This window comes from Cydia fagiglandana, chromosome 17 (genome assembly GCF_963556715.1).
Source record: "Cydia fagiglandana chromosome 17, ilCydFagi1.1, whole genome shotgun sequence".
Lineage (NCBI taxonomy): Eukaryota > Metazoa > Arthropoda > Insecta > Lepidoptera > Tortricidae > Cydia > Cydia fagiglandana.
The window spans coordinates 1,361,735-1,375,837 of record NC_085948.1 but is presented as its reverse complement, the minus strand read 5'-3'; the positions used below and the strand labels follow the sequence as shown (position 1 = coordinate 1,375,837).

At 38.7% G+C, this 14,103-nt stretch overlaps 2 protein-coding genes across 2 annotated transcripts; one reads left to right on the top strand and one right to left on the bottom strand.

Annotated features, from left to right (window-relative positions):
• The first annotated feature begins 640 nt into the window (after window positions 1-640).
• Window positions 641-9,059, top strand: LOC134672793 (hydroxyacyl-coenzyme A dehydrogenase, mitochondrial-like). The gene is made up of 6 exons (XM_063530751.1): window positions 641-909; window positions 1,341-1,457; window positions 1,560-1,718; window positions 5,246-5,331; window positions 6,160-6,374; window positions 8,622-9,059. The coding sequence occupies exons 1-6, from the start codon at window positions 796-798 to the stop codon at window positions 8,861-8,863; spliced, it is 933 nt and encodes a 310-aa protein (XP_063386821.1). The 5' UTR covers window positions 641-795; the 3' UTR covers window positions 8,864-9,059.
• Window positions 9,060-9,885: 826 nt separating this feature from the next.
• Window positions 9,886-13,170, bottom strand: LOC134672740 (PEST proteolytic signal-containing nuclear protein-like). The gene is made up of 4 exons (XM_063530685.1): window positions 13,019-13,170; window positions 12,750-12,914; window positions 12,226-12,502; window positions 9,886-11,767 (listed from the first exon to the last, which is right to left on the bottom strand). The coding sequence occupies exons 1-4, from the start codon at window positions 13,044-13,046 to the stop codon at window positions 11,599-11,601; spliced, it is 639 nt and encodes a 212-aa protein (XP_063386755.1). The 5' UTR covers window positions 13,047-13,170; the 3' UTR covers window positions 9,886-11,598.
• Between the last annotated feature and the right edge of the window lie 933 nt (window positions 13,171-14,103).

Here is a 14,103-nt window from a genome sequence, read left to right as displayed (position 1 = left end):
GAAGTAATTAAAATAAATTATTATATGGAAAAATCAGGTTTTTAGTTTATTTGTTATCCTAGGTCATATTAAATTCTATATATAAATAGTATTTGATTAGAATTATGATTAGTAGTATTAGAACAGTATTAAATACATTACGTTCCGATCTATGTAAATCTGTAGGCACTGAACAGATAAAATCATTAGTAAACGTTTATAAACTTAAATGTTACCTTTATTTATATAACTAGTTTTGATGTAAGTAATTCAAAAGCCATCAATTCTGAAAACTATATCCCTTTAACATTAAATTTTTTTAGTAAGCTTATATGAGCAAAAACATTACATGAGTATAATGAACCGCTGCTGTCACAATGACAACCGTTTTGACACTTAAGGCAACGCTCCACAACGCTCGGAATTTTACATATTACGACCATTTTGGTTGTTTCATTTTATTTTATTTAGTAACAAAAGATACCAGATATTCATTCAGAATTTTATTATAAAATTTTCAAGATAATTTGTATTTTATATTATTTTTATACAGACTTATGATTACCTTCGTACTGGGGTAACATAAAAGTAATTTTAATCATTGGATGATTTTGAACCCATTGCCAACCTGTCACCTGCCGAACGGAACGAACTTCTCCCCGACTTTACTCGAGCGAGAGTCAATCAACCAATCTTGAACTTTGGAACCAACTTTTCTTTATTAATTTATCGTTATTTGAGTTATAGGCGCGGCTAGTCGACCACAAAACCCTTGTAGGATTTGTTTAGTAAAAAGTTTCATTACCATAGCCCAAGATGATTCAGCTCGGCATAATTGCAAGGAACTTTTCAAGTTCATCGGCTGTACAAAGTGCAGTTAAGAATGTGACCGTCATTGGCGGCGGTTTGATGGGCTCCGGCATCGCTCAGGTAATGGCTGGTAATATTCGTGCAGTTTAGTCACGATTAGCAGTTAAAATATAAAATAATATTATGTATATCACAACTCACAAACACCTGTTGCATCCTTTTCAGCCCGTATATTTCTATGAACTTTTAAATACTGTCTAATAAATATTAGTATAGATTTAGCCAAGAAAAACCTGCCGCGATTTTGATAGCCCATGCAGTGCAAGTGTTATTTTATACATTATAATTTCACAGAAGCTTGACATTAAAAATAACACTTGCATGCGTGGGCTATGAAAATTGCTGCAGACTTTTCTTGGTCAAATCTAGAAATCTTGTTGTCTAGGCATTAAATTGTAGTCTGATATAATTGCGAATTTGTAAAGATGATACTACTTTCATTGTTTAATAATTGATTGATGAATAAACTCATATTTTTTTATTGTCATTAGGTTGCTGCCCAAGCCGGCCAGAATGTGACCCTTGTAGATGTCAGCTCCGATGTCCTCGCGAAGGCTCAGAAGTCCATTGGTGGTAACCTAGGCCGTGTTGCCAAAAAGACATTCAAGGTAAATAATGAGGGTACTCAAAAGTTTTGTTCTTAATACCATTACTATATAAATGAGTGGTGATCATCAGTCAAAAATAAACCCTATTTCTTATTTTCTAAGGATGACCCGGCCGGCGGTGAGAAGTTTGTCAAGGACGCCCTGGCCCGGATCAAGACAGCCACGGACCCAGTGGATGGCGCGAAGAGTGCGGACCTAGTCGTGGAGGCCATTGTGGAGAATTTGGAGGTGAAACATAAGCTGTTTAAGCAATTGGACCAGGTAATTGATATTATTATCAGGCAGCGTAGCACGGTCGCGTTTTTATCGCATTCTAACAAGTATGTAAGTGTGAAAGGCGAAAGGGACGTGCATAGTGATAGGCGATAAAAATGGAACCGTGCTGCGCCCGCAGTACTGTCATACCCTTCATGTTTTTCTTTGCATTATACCTACTAAATAAAAGATAGCATACCTACTACTAATCTGTGTACTTTGACTTTGATGATGAAAAAATTATTTAAAATCTCTTCTTCTTCTTCTTCTTCTTCCTCAGCGAGTATGCGCCCACTGTTGGGCATACGCCTCTCCAAATCTCCTCCTGATCATATTTAAAGACAATTATATCCTATAAACTTTTTTGAAATTCGCCTAGTTTCAGGGATATTATTAATTAAAAAAAAAACAGGTTTTTATTGTTAAGTACATAGTGTAAAAGGCCTTTTTGATGGTGATGTTGCTGCTATGGGACGTAGTCTAAGTATCCTAATTGATAGATGTAAAAAAGTGACAAGTAACACTTTGCAAAAAGTAGGTTTTACGATAAAAAAATGTAAAAATCAATTTTAAGTGACAAGTTTACCAATAACATTTATTTTTTAACCGACTTCCAAATCTCAAAGAAGGAGGTTATCAATTCGGTTGTATGTTTTTTTTTATTTATTTTTTATTTTTTTTTATGTTTGTTACTCCATATCTCCGTCATTACTAGATCGATTTTGAAAATTATTTTTTTGATTGAATGTATATGCATACAGATTGGTCCCGTTTTTGTCAAAACCCAGTTCTGATGATGGGATCCATGAGGAATCGAGGGAACTCCTCAAATCTTAAAGGCAAACATATAGTGATTTTTGGGTTTTTATCAACAAATCAAGCATATACACCCAAAAAAGTGACATTTGATGCAGTGGAACTGCTGATGATGATCAGAGCGGAACTCTTTAACGACGCATAGTTCACGGTTGGCGATGTGTCCTCTTCGTTATGTTTGTTAAGCAAGTTAAGTTTTTAAGCCACATTTTTGTCAAGCTCGAGTTCTGATGATGGGATCCATGAGGAATCAAGGGAACTCCTCAAATCTTAAAGGCATGCGTATAGAGATTTTTGTATTTACATCAGAAAATCAAGCATTTTCATTAAAAACTGTTGCATTTGATGAAGTGGAACTGCTGATGATGATCAGAACAGAACTCTTCAACGACGCATAGTTCACGGTTGGCGATTTGTCCTCGTCGTTATGTTTGTTAAGCAAGTTAAGTTTTTAAGCCACATTTTTGTCAAGCTCGAGTTCTGATGATGGGATCCATGAGGAATCAAGGGAACTCCTCAAATCTTAAAGCCATGCGTATAGAGATTTTTGTATTTACATTAGAAAATCAAGCATTTTCATTAAAAACTGTTGCATTTGATGAAGTGGAACTGCTGATGATGATCAGAACAGAACTCTTAAACGACGCATAGTTCACGTTTGGCGATTTTTCCTTTTCGTTATGTTCGTTAAGCAAGTTAAGTTTTTAAGCCACATTTTTGTCAAGCTCGAGTTCTGATGATGGGATCCATAAAGAATCGAGGGAACTCCTCAAATATTAAAGGCATACGTATAGATTTTTTTGTATTTTCATCATAAAATCAAGCATTTACATTAAAAACTGTCGCATTTGATGAAGTGGAACTGCTGATGATGACCAGAACAGAACTCTTCAATGACGCATGGTACACGTTTGGTGATTACGAATTTCGATTTTGACTTGGACTGGGACCCGGACTCGGACTCATACCCGGATCCGGTTCGGACCCGGATCCGGTTTGGACCCGGACCTGGACTCGGACCCGGATTCGGACTCGGACTCGGAACCGGACTCGGACCCGGACTCGGACCCGGTCTCGGACCCGGACTCGGATTCGGACCCGGACCCGGACTCGGACCCGGACTCGGACCCGGACCTTGATCCAGAAAACCACTATGATACCTTAACTAAATAAACAACTATGATTACCTACTATAAAATTAATGTAGGTTTAAAGTACGATGATGCCAATCTTACTAGCCCCTCCCGCTTAAACCCCCGTACACCGCACGGCATGCGCCATTAAGTGGGTTAGGTTAGGTTTGAACTGCGATCCTCACAGAACCGAACAAGGATTAGGTTAGGTTAGAACTGCGAGCCTTACAGAAACGAAATGCTACTTGAAAAGTGGGTTTGATTAGGTTCGAACTGCGATCCGCACAGAACCGAACTGCTATCTGACGAGTGGGTTAGGTTAGGCTAGAACTACGACCCTCATGGCTCCTCTTCACGATGGGCCAACGCCGGCCACTCCAAGGGACGCATTTATGCCTTAGAGGGAGCAAGTGATATTGCTATCTCATTCTACCGCATGGCTGCGTCCCTTGGAGTGGCCGGCGTTGGCCCATCCTGTAGAGGAGCCATTATACAGAAGCGAAATGCTAGTAGAAAAGTGGGTGGTTTTATCTCCTTTTCTACATAGTGTACCATCTACAGTAATTTTTCATCGGCCCCCATGGAAGTCGGTTTTTTTTTCTTAAAAATTATTATGTACAAATACATTCAAAAAATTGAAAAAACAAAACAATTTTTTTTTTGTTTTGTTGGCAAAATTGACCTAAACTCATATTAAATTTTTTACTTCTTTTGACCTCAGAAATGCATGGTTAAAATTATTCGGTTTCCTCATGTTACATCGTGTATTACTATGGGACTATTAATCCAAAACATCAACGTTTTCAATTTATTGGTGCTGTTGTTGGTATGGTATGACCTACATATTATGCACTTCACAAAGTATTAGTACGCATTAAAAAAGAACAGATAATTTTACTTTGACACTCTTAAATTCAATGTTTGGTATTTTGGCGAGGGTTGAAGGTAGGGCCTTCTAGTCTCGGTACAAAAAGTACTGAGGTTGACTGGAGTGTCTGAAGTAGCATGACAAATACGAACGTTTCCGAGAAAATACGATGGAAAACAATTATACACTACATCTGTAATTACGCAATTTCTGCATTACAGGAACTAAACTTTATTATTTATAGCTTGAATGGTATCAGAACCATATTAAAATAATATTGCAGTATATAACATACTTAACCTAACCATACACCCTTAATATAACCTGACACCCACCTATCCAAATCCTGACCTGGAAGATGCCCGGCAAACGGAAACATGGTCGCCCTAAATCGACTTGGCGCCGTTCTGTGGAGCAAGAGCTGGGTGTATTGGGGATGGGGTGGGAGGAGGCTACCCAAGCTGCCCAGGACCGGAGTCAGTGGAAGAAAAAGATTCGAGCCCTACACCCCAGCAGGGGGTAACAGGCCGCGTAGCCAAGATGCCGATCGCTTACGCTCCGTAGCGATCGAAACGCAACTGTCACTGTCGCACTAATATGGAAGTGTGATAGAGAGACATAATGGTTTTCGTTGTCGAAGCGATAGCGATTGTAACTTTGGCTAGGTCGGCAGGATGGAAAGAAGAGAGATAACATACTTTACATAAATATTGCAGGCAGCGCCAGCGCACACCATTCTGGCGTCCAACACATCGTCTCTCTCCATCAACGAGATCGCCGCTGCTGTCAAGAGGAAAGAAAAGTAAATATGGCTTTTGAATTAAAATCTCATCTAAATTACATTTAACTAAAAAATAAATAAAAAGGAATTTAAATATTCTCCCTTAACACATGCAAATGCGAGACTTAACACTGCTAAATTGTGTTGTCTCATTAAATAGTTAAGAATTATATTCAGCATTCAGCAATTTTTAACTTTATTGTGGCATGAACCACATCTGTCATCATCATAAATGTGTGTTAAGGTTTGGTTAAGGTGGTTCGACTCAAAGCTTAACTCTCGCTAGATGGCGCCACTCTCGCATAATTTCAGATTTTATTTTTTTGCGGAATGGTCTTGGTATTTGTATACATAAAAGTATGAATAGCGCACTCTTTAAGTAAATATTAAAATGCCGTTAGTTTGATAATTGCCTGTTAGAAAAAGATAATATTAACATAGCCACAGAATAAATAATAGTACTAGGTACAGAAGACTCACTTTCTAACAAAACGCGTCTGTCACGATCAGCACAAATATGGCCGCTAGGTGGCGACAGCGCCACGCGCGGCTTATGGCAAACCCCAAAATTGGGGTCGAACGGATGGACTTTTATTAGCTATCTGTAGCAAAGCGACGAAATCGCAGAGTGAGCCACGCCTGACGTAGCTCGCTAGGTATCATACAAATTTACGGGAGCTGGGCTATAACCACGAAAATCGAAGTTCGCAAATTGCGGCCATTTTTCTCTGTCAGTCTAATTACGCCTTCATTGGAGTAAAAGAGAAAGATCCCCGCAATTTGCGATTTTCGAGGTAGCCCCTCTCGTTTTTAAGCCCCACAACCTAACGCCATCTACCGACGTTCCAGATTCGGCGGCCTCCACTTCTTCAACCCCGTCCCCGTCATGCGACTCCTCGAGGTGGTCCGCGGAGACGCCACCTCCGAGCAGACCTACCAGACCATGATGGAGTGGGGCAAGGCCGTCGGCAAGACCTGCATCACCTGCAAGGACACTCCTGGCTTCGTGGTCAATAGGCTGCTGGTGCCGTATATCGCTGAGGCGATTAGATTGTACCAAAGAGGTCAGTATATAGGGTATTTGACTGCAATGAACAGTTGCCAGGCTCTCGGATATATTGAGCTCCACCGATAAACATAGCTCCTTAAGCTTTGTCGCTATTAGTACCTATTCCACAGAATAAATAATAGTACTAGGTACAGAAGACTCACTCAATCAGGACAGATACGTTCGCTAGGTGGCGACAACGACACGCGCGGCTTATGGCTAGCCACCAAAATTGGTGTGGAATGGATGTACTTTTAGCTACCTGTGGCAAAGGGACGAAATCGCGGAGTAAGCCACGCCTGGTGCAATGAACAGTTGCCAGGCGCTCGGCTATATTGAGCTCCACCGATAAACATAGCTTAAGCTTTGTCGCTAATAGTACATATAGCAATAAAGTTACTGAATTTCAACAAAAAATAAATATCCCGTCCTCAAAAGTAAATTCGTCTTTGATACTCCTGGTCTAGGATGTGAGCTGCGTACCTCTCGCGGTCTCAAACTGACCATACCTTCTCACCGTACTGGTTTTATGACTATGTAATTCCTTCGCCATCTTTGGATTCCACTCCCTCTAAATATTAGACAAGCTTCAAGTAAGTTTTTTTTCATTTTCATTTGCTAAATAAGAGTTCGAATAGTATCCATCATTATTTATAGTATGTATTTTATAAATATGTGGTAGTTTATATACTCGTATATTTTACTTATTTATGTATTTTATAGTAAGTATAGTTTGTTTTTCTTTTTTAAATCACTTAATATATTTCTCTCTCTGCACCAATTATAAGTATCTCTGTTTGGCCCTATGGTTGACTGGTAGAGAATGCCATTTGGCATTAAGCCTCGGGGATACCGATCTTGTTGTGGTAGTCCACCTCGATGGGCGCCACAAACTCCTCGGCCAGCGCCGACCCCACCAGACCCACCAAAGCCAAAGCAACCAGCAGTTTCATATTGACCAAATATTAAGTCCGCCATTTGCACATTGTTGAATATATTTTGTGCAATAAAGTTGAAATAAATAAAAAATATCACAGAAAACTATAGTTGGTCAAACAGTCAGTCAGTAAGTTAAGATCCAGGAAAACTATACTCATCCTTTTCTTTTGGGTGCCAGTACTAGTAAGACAAAGATAGTATGATTCTCTATGTCTATGATTGAAATAGGATAGACAGTCTCTTGACATGAAACTATTTTTTTTTCATACAATCATCTGAATCATCCTTCCTTTATTTTCAAAATATGACAATAGATGGCGCTGCCTGTAGATTAAATGTCGCTATCGTTTGGCTGCCTCAGAATGTACTAATGCAGTTATGGCTATTAATCTTTATGTGGTTTACCACCAATATTATACCCCATTACCGGAATTTTTGACGATGGTGTTATGCCATTAAAAATGTAGGTCTTTTGTAATGTCACAAAATTTTATATGAAAAAATGTTTTTCCAGTGCGTCACGTTCATACAAATCGAAAAATATTCATACAAAAATGTGACGATCTGGAAAGGAAATCTTGGGACACATTTTTTCATGTACAAATGGTTCCGAGTAAAATGAGTCAATATTTTGAAGACATGAACGATATGTACATTTTTTTTGGAAAATGCTCACGTACAGTGCTAAGTACTTAACAATGTTAAATTTACAGATCATTTTAATGTATGGTCTTGGGCTAGAACAGTGGCGTAGCGTGAACGAATCTAGCCGTGGGCGAAATCGCATCTGCGAGGCCCTTTTCTTTCACTGTGCCCGAAGGGGCCTCCCACGAGGCACCCACGCCTAACTTCGCCACTGGGCTAGAAAAACAAAATTTAATAGGTACCCTACATCAAGTACTAGTAGTACTAGTTTTCATGTTTCTGGTTTCGTCGATCTAGGAACTTAAAACAAAAACGGCCGTTTTAACTTTGGACGCATAGATTGACGAATCCAGCAACATAAAAACTAGTTTGATGTATTCAAAAGGTACTTATAAGTCAGACCGTAAAAAGTCTGCAGCGATTTTGATAGCCCACGCAGTGCAAGTGTCATTTTAAACGTCAAACTTCTATGAAATTATGACGTATAAATAACACTTACGCTGCGTGGGCTATCAAATCCGCTGCACTTTTATTGGTGCGACTATAAATACAAACAAAATACAGTACGTATGGTACGTAGCGGATTTAAATAATCACGATTCTTTAGCTGTGGCGCTAGTGTGCACGTTGATGGGATCTTAAAGTTAAACAAGAGCTTAAAATAACGTTGTTTTCTCAGGTGACGCTTCAGCGAAAGACATCGACATCGCCATGAAGCTCGGCGCGGGCTACCCCATGGGCCCGCTGGAGCTGGCCGACTACGTGGGGCTCGACACCAACAAGTTCATCCTGGACGGCTGGCACAAGAAGTACCCCAACGAGACGCTGTTCAACCCCATCCCCGCGCTCGACAAGATGGTGGCCAAGGGCCGGCTCGGGGTTAAGACTGGCGAGGGCTTCTATAAGTACGACAAGAAATAAGGCTGCTCCTTCCTTCACTTCGTGATTAGTTATTTGCCCACATATTTATGCATCTTGTATCCTATGGCAGGTAATGATGCACATTAGGCAAAACCAAAATTACGAAATGAATCGCTGTTGAATAATGTAATCATGTTGAGTATTGTGAATAGATTGTAAGAGATTATGAAATCAATAAAATACTGTTTTTATTAAAGTTCTTAATTTTTTTTTTTCGAATATAACTGAAACGAGATTGGTACATAATTATACAGGATGTGGCCTGTAGTACGAGCAAATAATTAAAACAGATTGCACTTCTCAAACGGTGACACTTTTGTTCAACAACTTTTAAAAATTATGAATTATTTAGAGTCCCTATTTTTCATACAAAATAAATATTATCTTCAACGGACGCCATATCATAGTGATTGACGTTGCTTGTCACGCCTTAAACATAACAAAATTCGCAATACATTGCGTCTTAGAATAAACTTTAAAGTGCATTAAAAATCAAACCACAAGTTATTTTTAAAAGTTGCTGAACAAATGTTGGTCAGTATGAGCAGTACAGCCTATAGTTTAATTTTTTGCTCGTATTAGGCCACACCCGGTATAGGTTAGAATTGATAAGTCATAAAACTTCGTCCGAGTGGCGGATTTGCACTCTGCCGCCCTAGGCCCTGCTGTAGCCCATTCTCAGCAACCATCATAATGACTACATTTTGAATTATTTCTTGTTATCATCAGTGATTTTTTGTCATAATTTGCTGCCCTAGGCCCGGGACTACTGGGCCATATGGCAAATCCGCTAATAAAATTCCCAACCCATAGTATTTTCCATAAAATTAACACGTTGGCTGCCCACCAAATTACACCTACAGCAATTGTTTCCACGCCTTATAGGAATTTAAGTGAGCTTTTGACCCCACCGGTGATGCTCACGACAGCCAACGTGTTAAGACAACTAGTTCCTGGTACTGTCGTAGGGATCATCTTTCGACGCTCGAGCGTCATTCAAATACAAAAAAAAAACAACACAATGAGCAATAAAATTATATTCAAGTCCATAAAAGATACACACGATCGTTTAACTCTTGTGAAGAAGCTAGCGCCAGTTGAATACATTTCTAAAAAATAATAATACATCAGCATCACAATTTTGTAAATATTTCAGAGTAAGAACTGTGGTGCAGTCACATTGGGTCGTTTGCCGCATAAAAAAAAATACCGGTTGCTAGGAAACCACATCCATTCGCGGACTGCAAAACGTAAAGGCCAATCCAAACTGGATGATCAAATTGTCTGATTTTAGATTTATTGTGATATTTTTTTTTTTGATGAATGGGCTTACTCATGGCCACAGACTAGCCGAGGCGTAGACGTGGCCTACGATATCTGTGCACTATTTAAAAAATAATCTCCCAAACGCGAATACTAGGGTCACGTATTGATATTCTTGCGTCCGCACCTCCATTTTATGGGTAATATCGGCCATTATTGGCGATTGCTTCCGCACCACCTGATTTGATCAGACAATTGAATCAATTTGGCGAAAAATTGTTCCCATCTGGACGTGCCTTAAACGATCCAATGTAAATGCACACTCATAGTAGTGAACACATATCCAACGCGCCGAAAATACTGACTTTCTAAAATATGTCGATGTAACAATGACCCAAATTGATTTACAAGGCACGATCTTTTCAGCACTACTAAACATTTACTATTTAATAAAACTGACAAGAAATGAACACTCTTACTGCCTTTTTCTAGGACTAAGTAGAAAAATCGACCAATATTAAAAAGGTTGAATGTTTAAAGCAAAAAATGTGAATATGTAGGTATGTACATGTACGTATTTTAAGTTATAGAGTCGGACCTAGCTAACTAATGACAAAGTGTTTCAGTGTCACAATTAACGTCAAATTTCTATGAAAATTATGGCACTGCATAATTTGACACGTTAAATTAGGTCCAATCACACACACTAAAACTATGATCCAACTCTGTCCATCTAATAAAAACACAACTTTGTATCTTATTATGTAGCTGTTAAGGTTTTAATTACAAATACCAGAGTACTCAACATCTAAAACTCTTATTTCAGTTAATCTTTTACTTGCACCATCATAGTAACATAAAATATAATTCATTGTCAATTCAAACATTGTAACAGTACACAAGCTAAAAACTAAATCTTATTATAAGTTTCAACATGCCCCAATGCCAGTTAAGTTAATAAAGTGGTCATCACTTAACTAGCATAATTAACATGTTAATGAATAACAGCATGTCTATGTGAATTATAATGATTTTATTAACATCCAAATGCTAATGAATAAAACAATGCCGTCAAAGTCAAACATCAATGTTTCAGCTTGGGTAAATATACTTTCATGTTTGTTCTGCTGTTTTCCCTCTAAAGGTTATGACCTTTAAAGAAATATGTTTCTTGTGAAATTTTGTGAGCAGGTTTATCTATAATTATATAGAATATATTTGACCATTCAGTTTTTGGAAATGTCACAAAATGGTCGAATGATGGAGGTTCGCAAGGTCTACTACAGCTCAGAGAGTCACTAGTACTTATAACAAACTTGGATATAATTTCCAATTCTGGTTTTAAAACTTTATTTAATTTTTGAATGATGTTGTGTAATATTTCTGTTTCAGCTTGAATATAAAAAAATATTTTCAGTTGTAAAAAAATCATTATAATTCACAAAGACCAGTCTTAAAACAGACTACACTCCTCATGTAGGTTTTATCTTATAGATGGTCTGCGGGAATTTGGGTAAAATTGGCCTTTCATTTGTTTCATCTAGTTGTTGTTTAAGATTCTTCTCAAAGAGCTTCTTGGCGTCGCAGAAGCCCTGCTTGGTTTTGCCAAAGGAGTTTGGGCCGGCTGATGTTGGTGTTTCTCTGGAAATGGATTTTTAAGTGTTATTGTAGTGAATTTGCTGATTTTAGGGGTATAGGGACTGAAACATTTTAGCTACTTTGTTGTCTTGTAAACTTTACAAATGATTTGAAAAAAATAGTTAACATGGCACTATGTATTTAGTTAGGTTAAGTACTTCTTTAGACATAGGAGTTGTTACCAATTCAAAAATAGAAATAGCATTATTCAGTAGAATTAGTAGCATTTGATACTAATCACAGAGCAACTCTTATTTTTTTTTAAATACTATAATATGCAATTTAGAGCCACTATTATGTCAGTTATTCTTTGGGGAAGCTTACACAGCTTATAATCGTAATAGATTAGGTTTTAGGTCGTTGAAATGTTGTGACAAAAAAGTCTAATTATTCTCAACTCAACAATACATATTTTAGAGTCAACAAAGTACTTTCATCTTAAAAGTTAGTTATGAACTCACCTTCCAATATTCCTCATTCTCATCCTGGCTTCAGCTGGCATCTCCTCAGGCTCATCATCATCGTCATCAGCATTGAACACGGATGCAATGGTTGGCTTAGGGGCCTGCACACCAGTCTTGGCACCGAGGTTCATCTTGATGGGTGCAGCCGGCTTTGCAAAGCCAATGCTGATCTTGCTGATTCTAGGAGGGGGAGGGGGAGCTGGGACCTCCTCGTCACTGGACTCATCCCATTCTGTGTGTTTTGGAATTTTGACGGGCTTTGTAACTGTGTCTCCTAGAAATATTTAAATAAAGTTATTTAGCACCGAATCAGTTAATTGTACCATTTACTGAAATTTTATACATAATTTACTGGTTTCTTGTGTACATTTATTACTTGATATATGTAGGTGGTAACTACATGTTAAGGCCATAGCGGCACACATCAGAGATTAATCAAATTGTTCAATGAGTCGTAAAACAGCTTGTAAATAGGAATTAGGTGCATTAAAATAAGGAAAACGAATGTACTCAGTACTCACTGTCACGACTAGTATCGAGTTCCCTCGACCGTTCCTTAGAAGAGTAGCGATTGCGACTGAATTCAGGAGAACGACGCCTCGGAGACCTCGAGCGCGGCGACCGCGACCTGTCGCGCTCCCGCCGCCTCTCCTGCCTAGAATCATCACGCGCGGATCGAGACGACCCTGCCAATGCAACACTGGCCACGATAAATAAAAATACTTAAACGAGCCTACGTCTAACTTATCGAGCGTCGCTAATTTATCATAACGCTATATCATTCGAATACCTTTGCTGTAGTCGTAACGACCGCTCATTGCTGATTTCACCTTGGTACTCTTGCAGATACAATTCCTTTGGTTTTCTTTTTCTTGTAATCAATCAACAATATTAAAATTTAATTTGTCCTGTTTGACAGCTCGGACAATTCAGCCATTTTGTATTTTCATAGACAATTAGACAGAAATATCTAATAGACGATGGTAACGGGATAAAATCAAGTTAGCCAACACCTCGATTATGACGTGATGACGCATCGTGTGTAGAAAGTTTTTATTGGATTTCAACCATTCATGATCATGCCATTAGAAAAAACCGGGCAAGTGCGAGTCGGACTCGCGCACGAAGGGTTCCGTACCATAATGCAAAAAAAAAACGGTCACCCATACCCAAGTACTGACCACTCCCGACGTTGCTTAACTTTGGTCAAAAATCACGTTTGTTGTATGGGAGCCCCATTTAAATCTTTATTTTATTGTTTTTAGTATTTGTTGTTATAGCGGCAACAGAAATACATCATCTGTGAAAATTTCAACTGTTTAACTATCACGGTTCGTGAGATACAGCCTGGTGACAGACGGACGGACGGACGGACGGACGGACGGACGGACAGCGAAGTCTTAGTAATAGGGTCCCGTTTTACCCTTTGGGTACGGAACCCTAAAAATACGACTCAATTAAAGCGGGCATTACATTATACAATTTGCAGTGCGCTAGCTGAGTTAGCGCACTAATTTAGTATAGTGTAAAGACAGTTAGCCAGTTAGAGACCCAATCTAGTGCAATCGCATGTGCTCTGCCGCACTAACGCTATCTAGCGCACTAGAACGCATAGTGTAAATGGTTTTAGCGCGCTCAGCGCTTACTGTGTAAGGTCAGTTGTCGGCACGCCACCGACGCACTCGAACACGCGTATGATGGATGTTTTCTTGTTTTAGTTATTGCATTTCAGTTCAAAATGACGCAGTCACAGACTATAGGGAAAAGTAAGTACCTACTGCTAAAATCTTCTTCTTCAATCATGAACTTTATAAAGACATGCCATTTTTATGGTATAAAAAACATAAAGATTACAAAAACAAAGATATTAGAAAT

What these genes read in the sequence shown, in the direction of transcription:
- LOC134672793 (XM_063530751.1), top strand. Translation starts at nt 796, where the DNA reads ATGATTCAGCTCGGCATAATTGCAAGGAACTTTTCAAGTTCATCGGCT. An exon ending in TGGGCTCCGGCATCGCTCAG is followed by an intron (nt 910 to 1,340) that starts GTAATGGCTGGT and finishes TATTGTCATTAG; the next exon opens with GTTGCTGCCCAAGCCGGCCA. An exon ending in TTGCCAAAAAGACATTCAAG is followed by an intron (nt 1,458 to 1,559) that starts GTAAATAATGAG and finishes TTATTTTCTAAG; the next exon opens with GATGACCCGGCCGGCGGTGA.
- LOC134672740 (XM_063530685.1), bottom strand. Translation starts at nt 13,046, where the DNA reads ATGAGCGGTCGTTACGACTACAGCAAAG. An exon ending in ACTCGATACTAGTCGTGACA is followed by an intron (nt 12,503 to 12,749) that starts GTGAGTACTGAG and finishes AAATATTTCTAG; the next exon opens with GAGACACAGTTACAAAGCCC. An exon ending in AGAATGAGGAATATTGGAAG is followed by an intron (nt 11,768 to 12,225) that starts GTGAGTTCATAA and finishes ATCCATTTCCAG; the next exon opens with AGAAACACCAACATCAGCCG.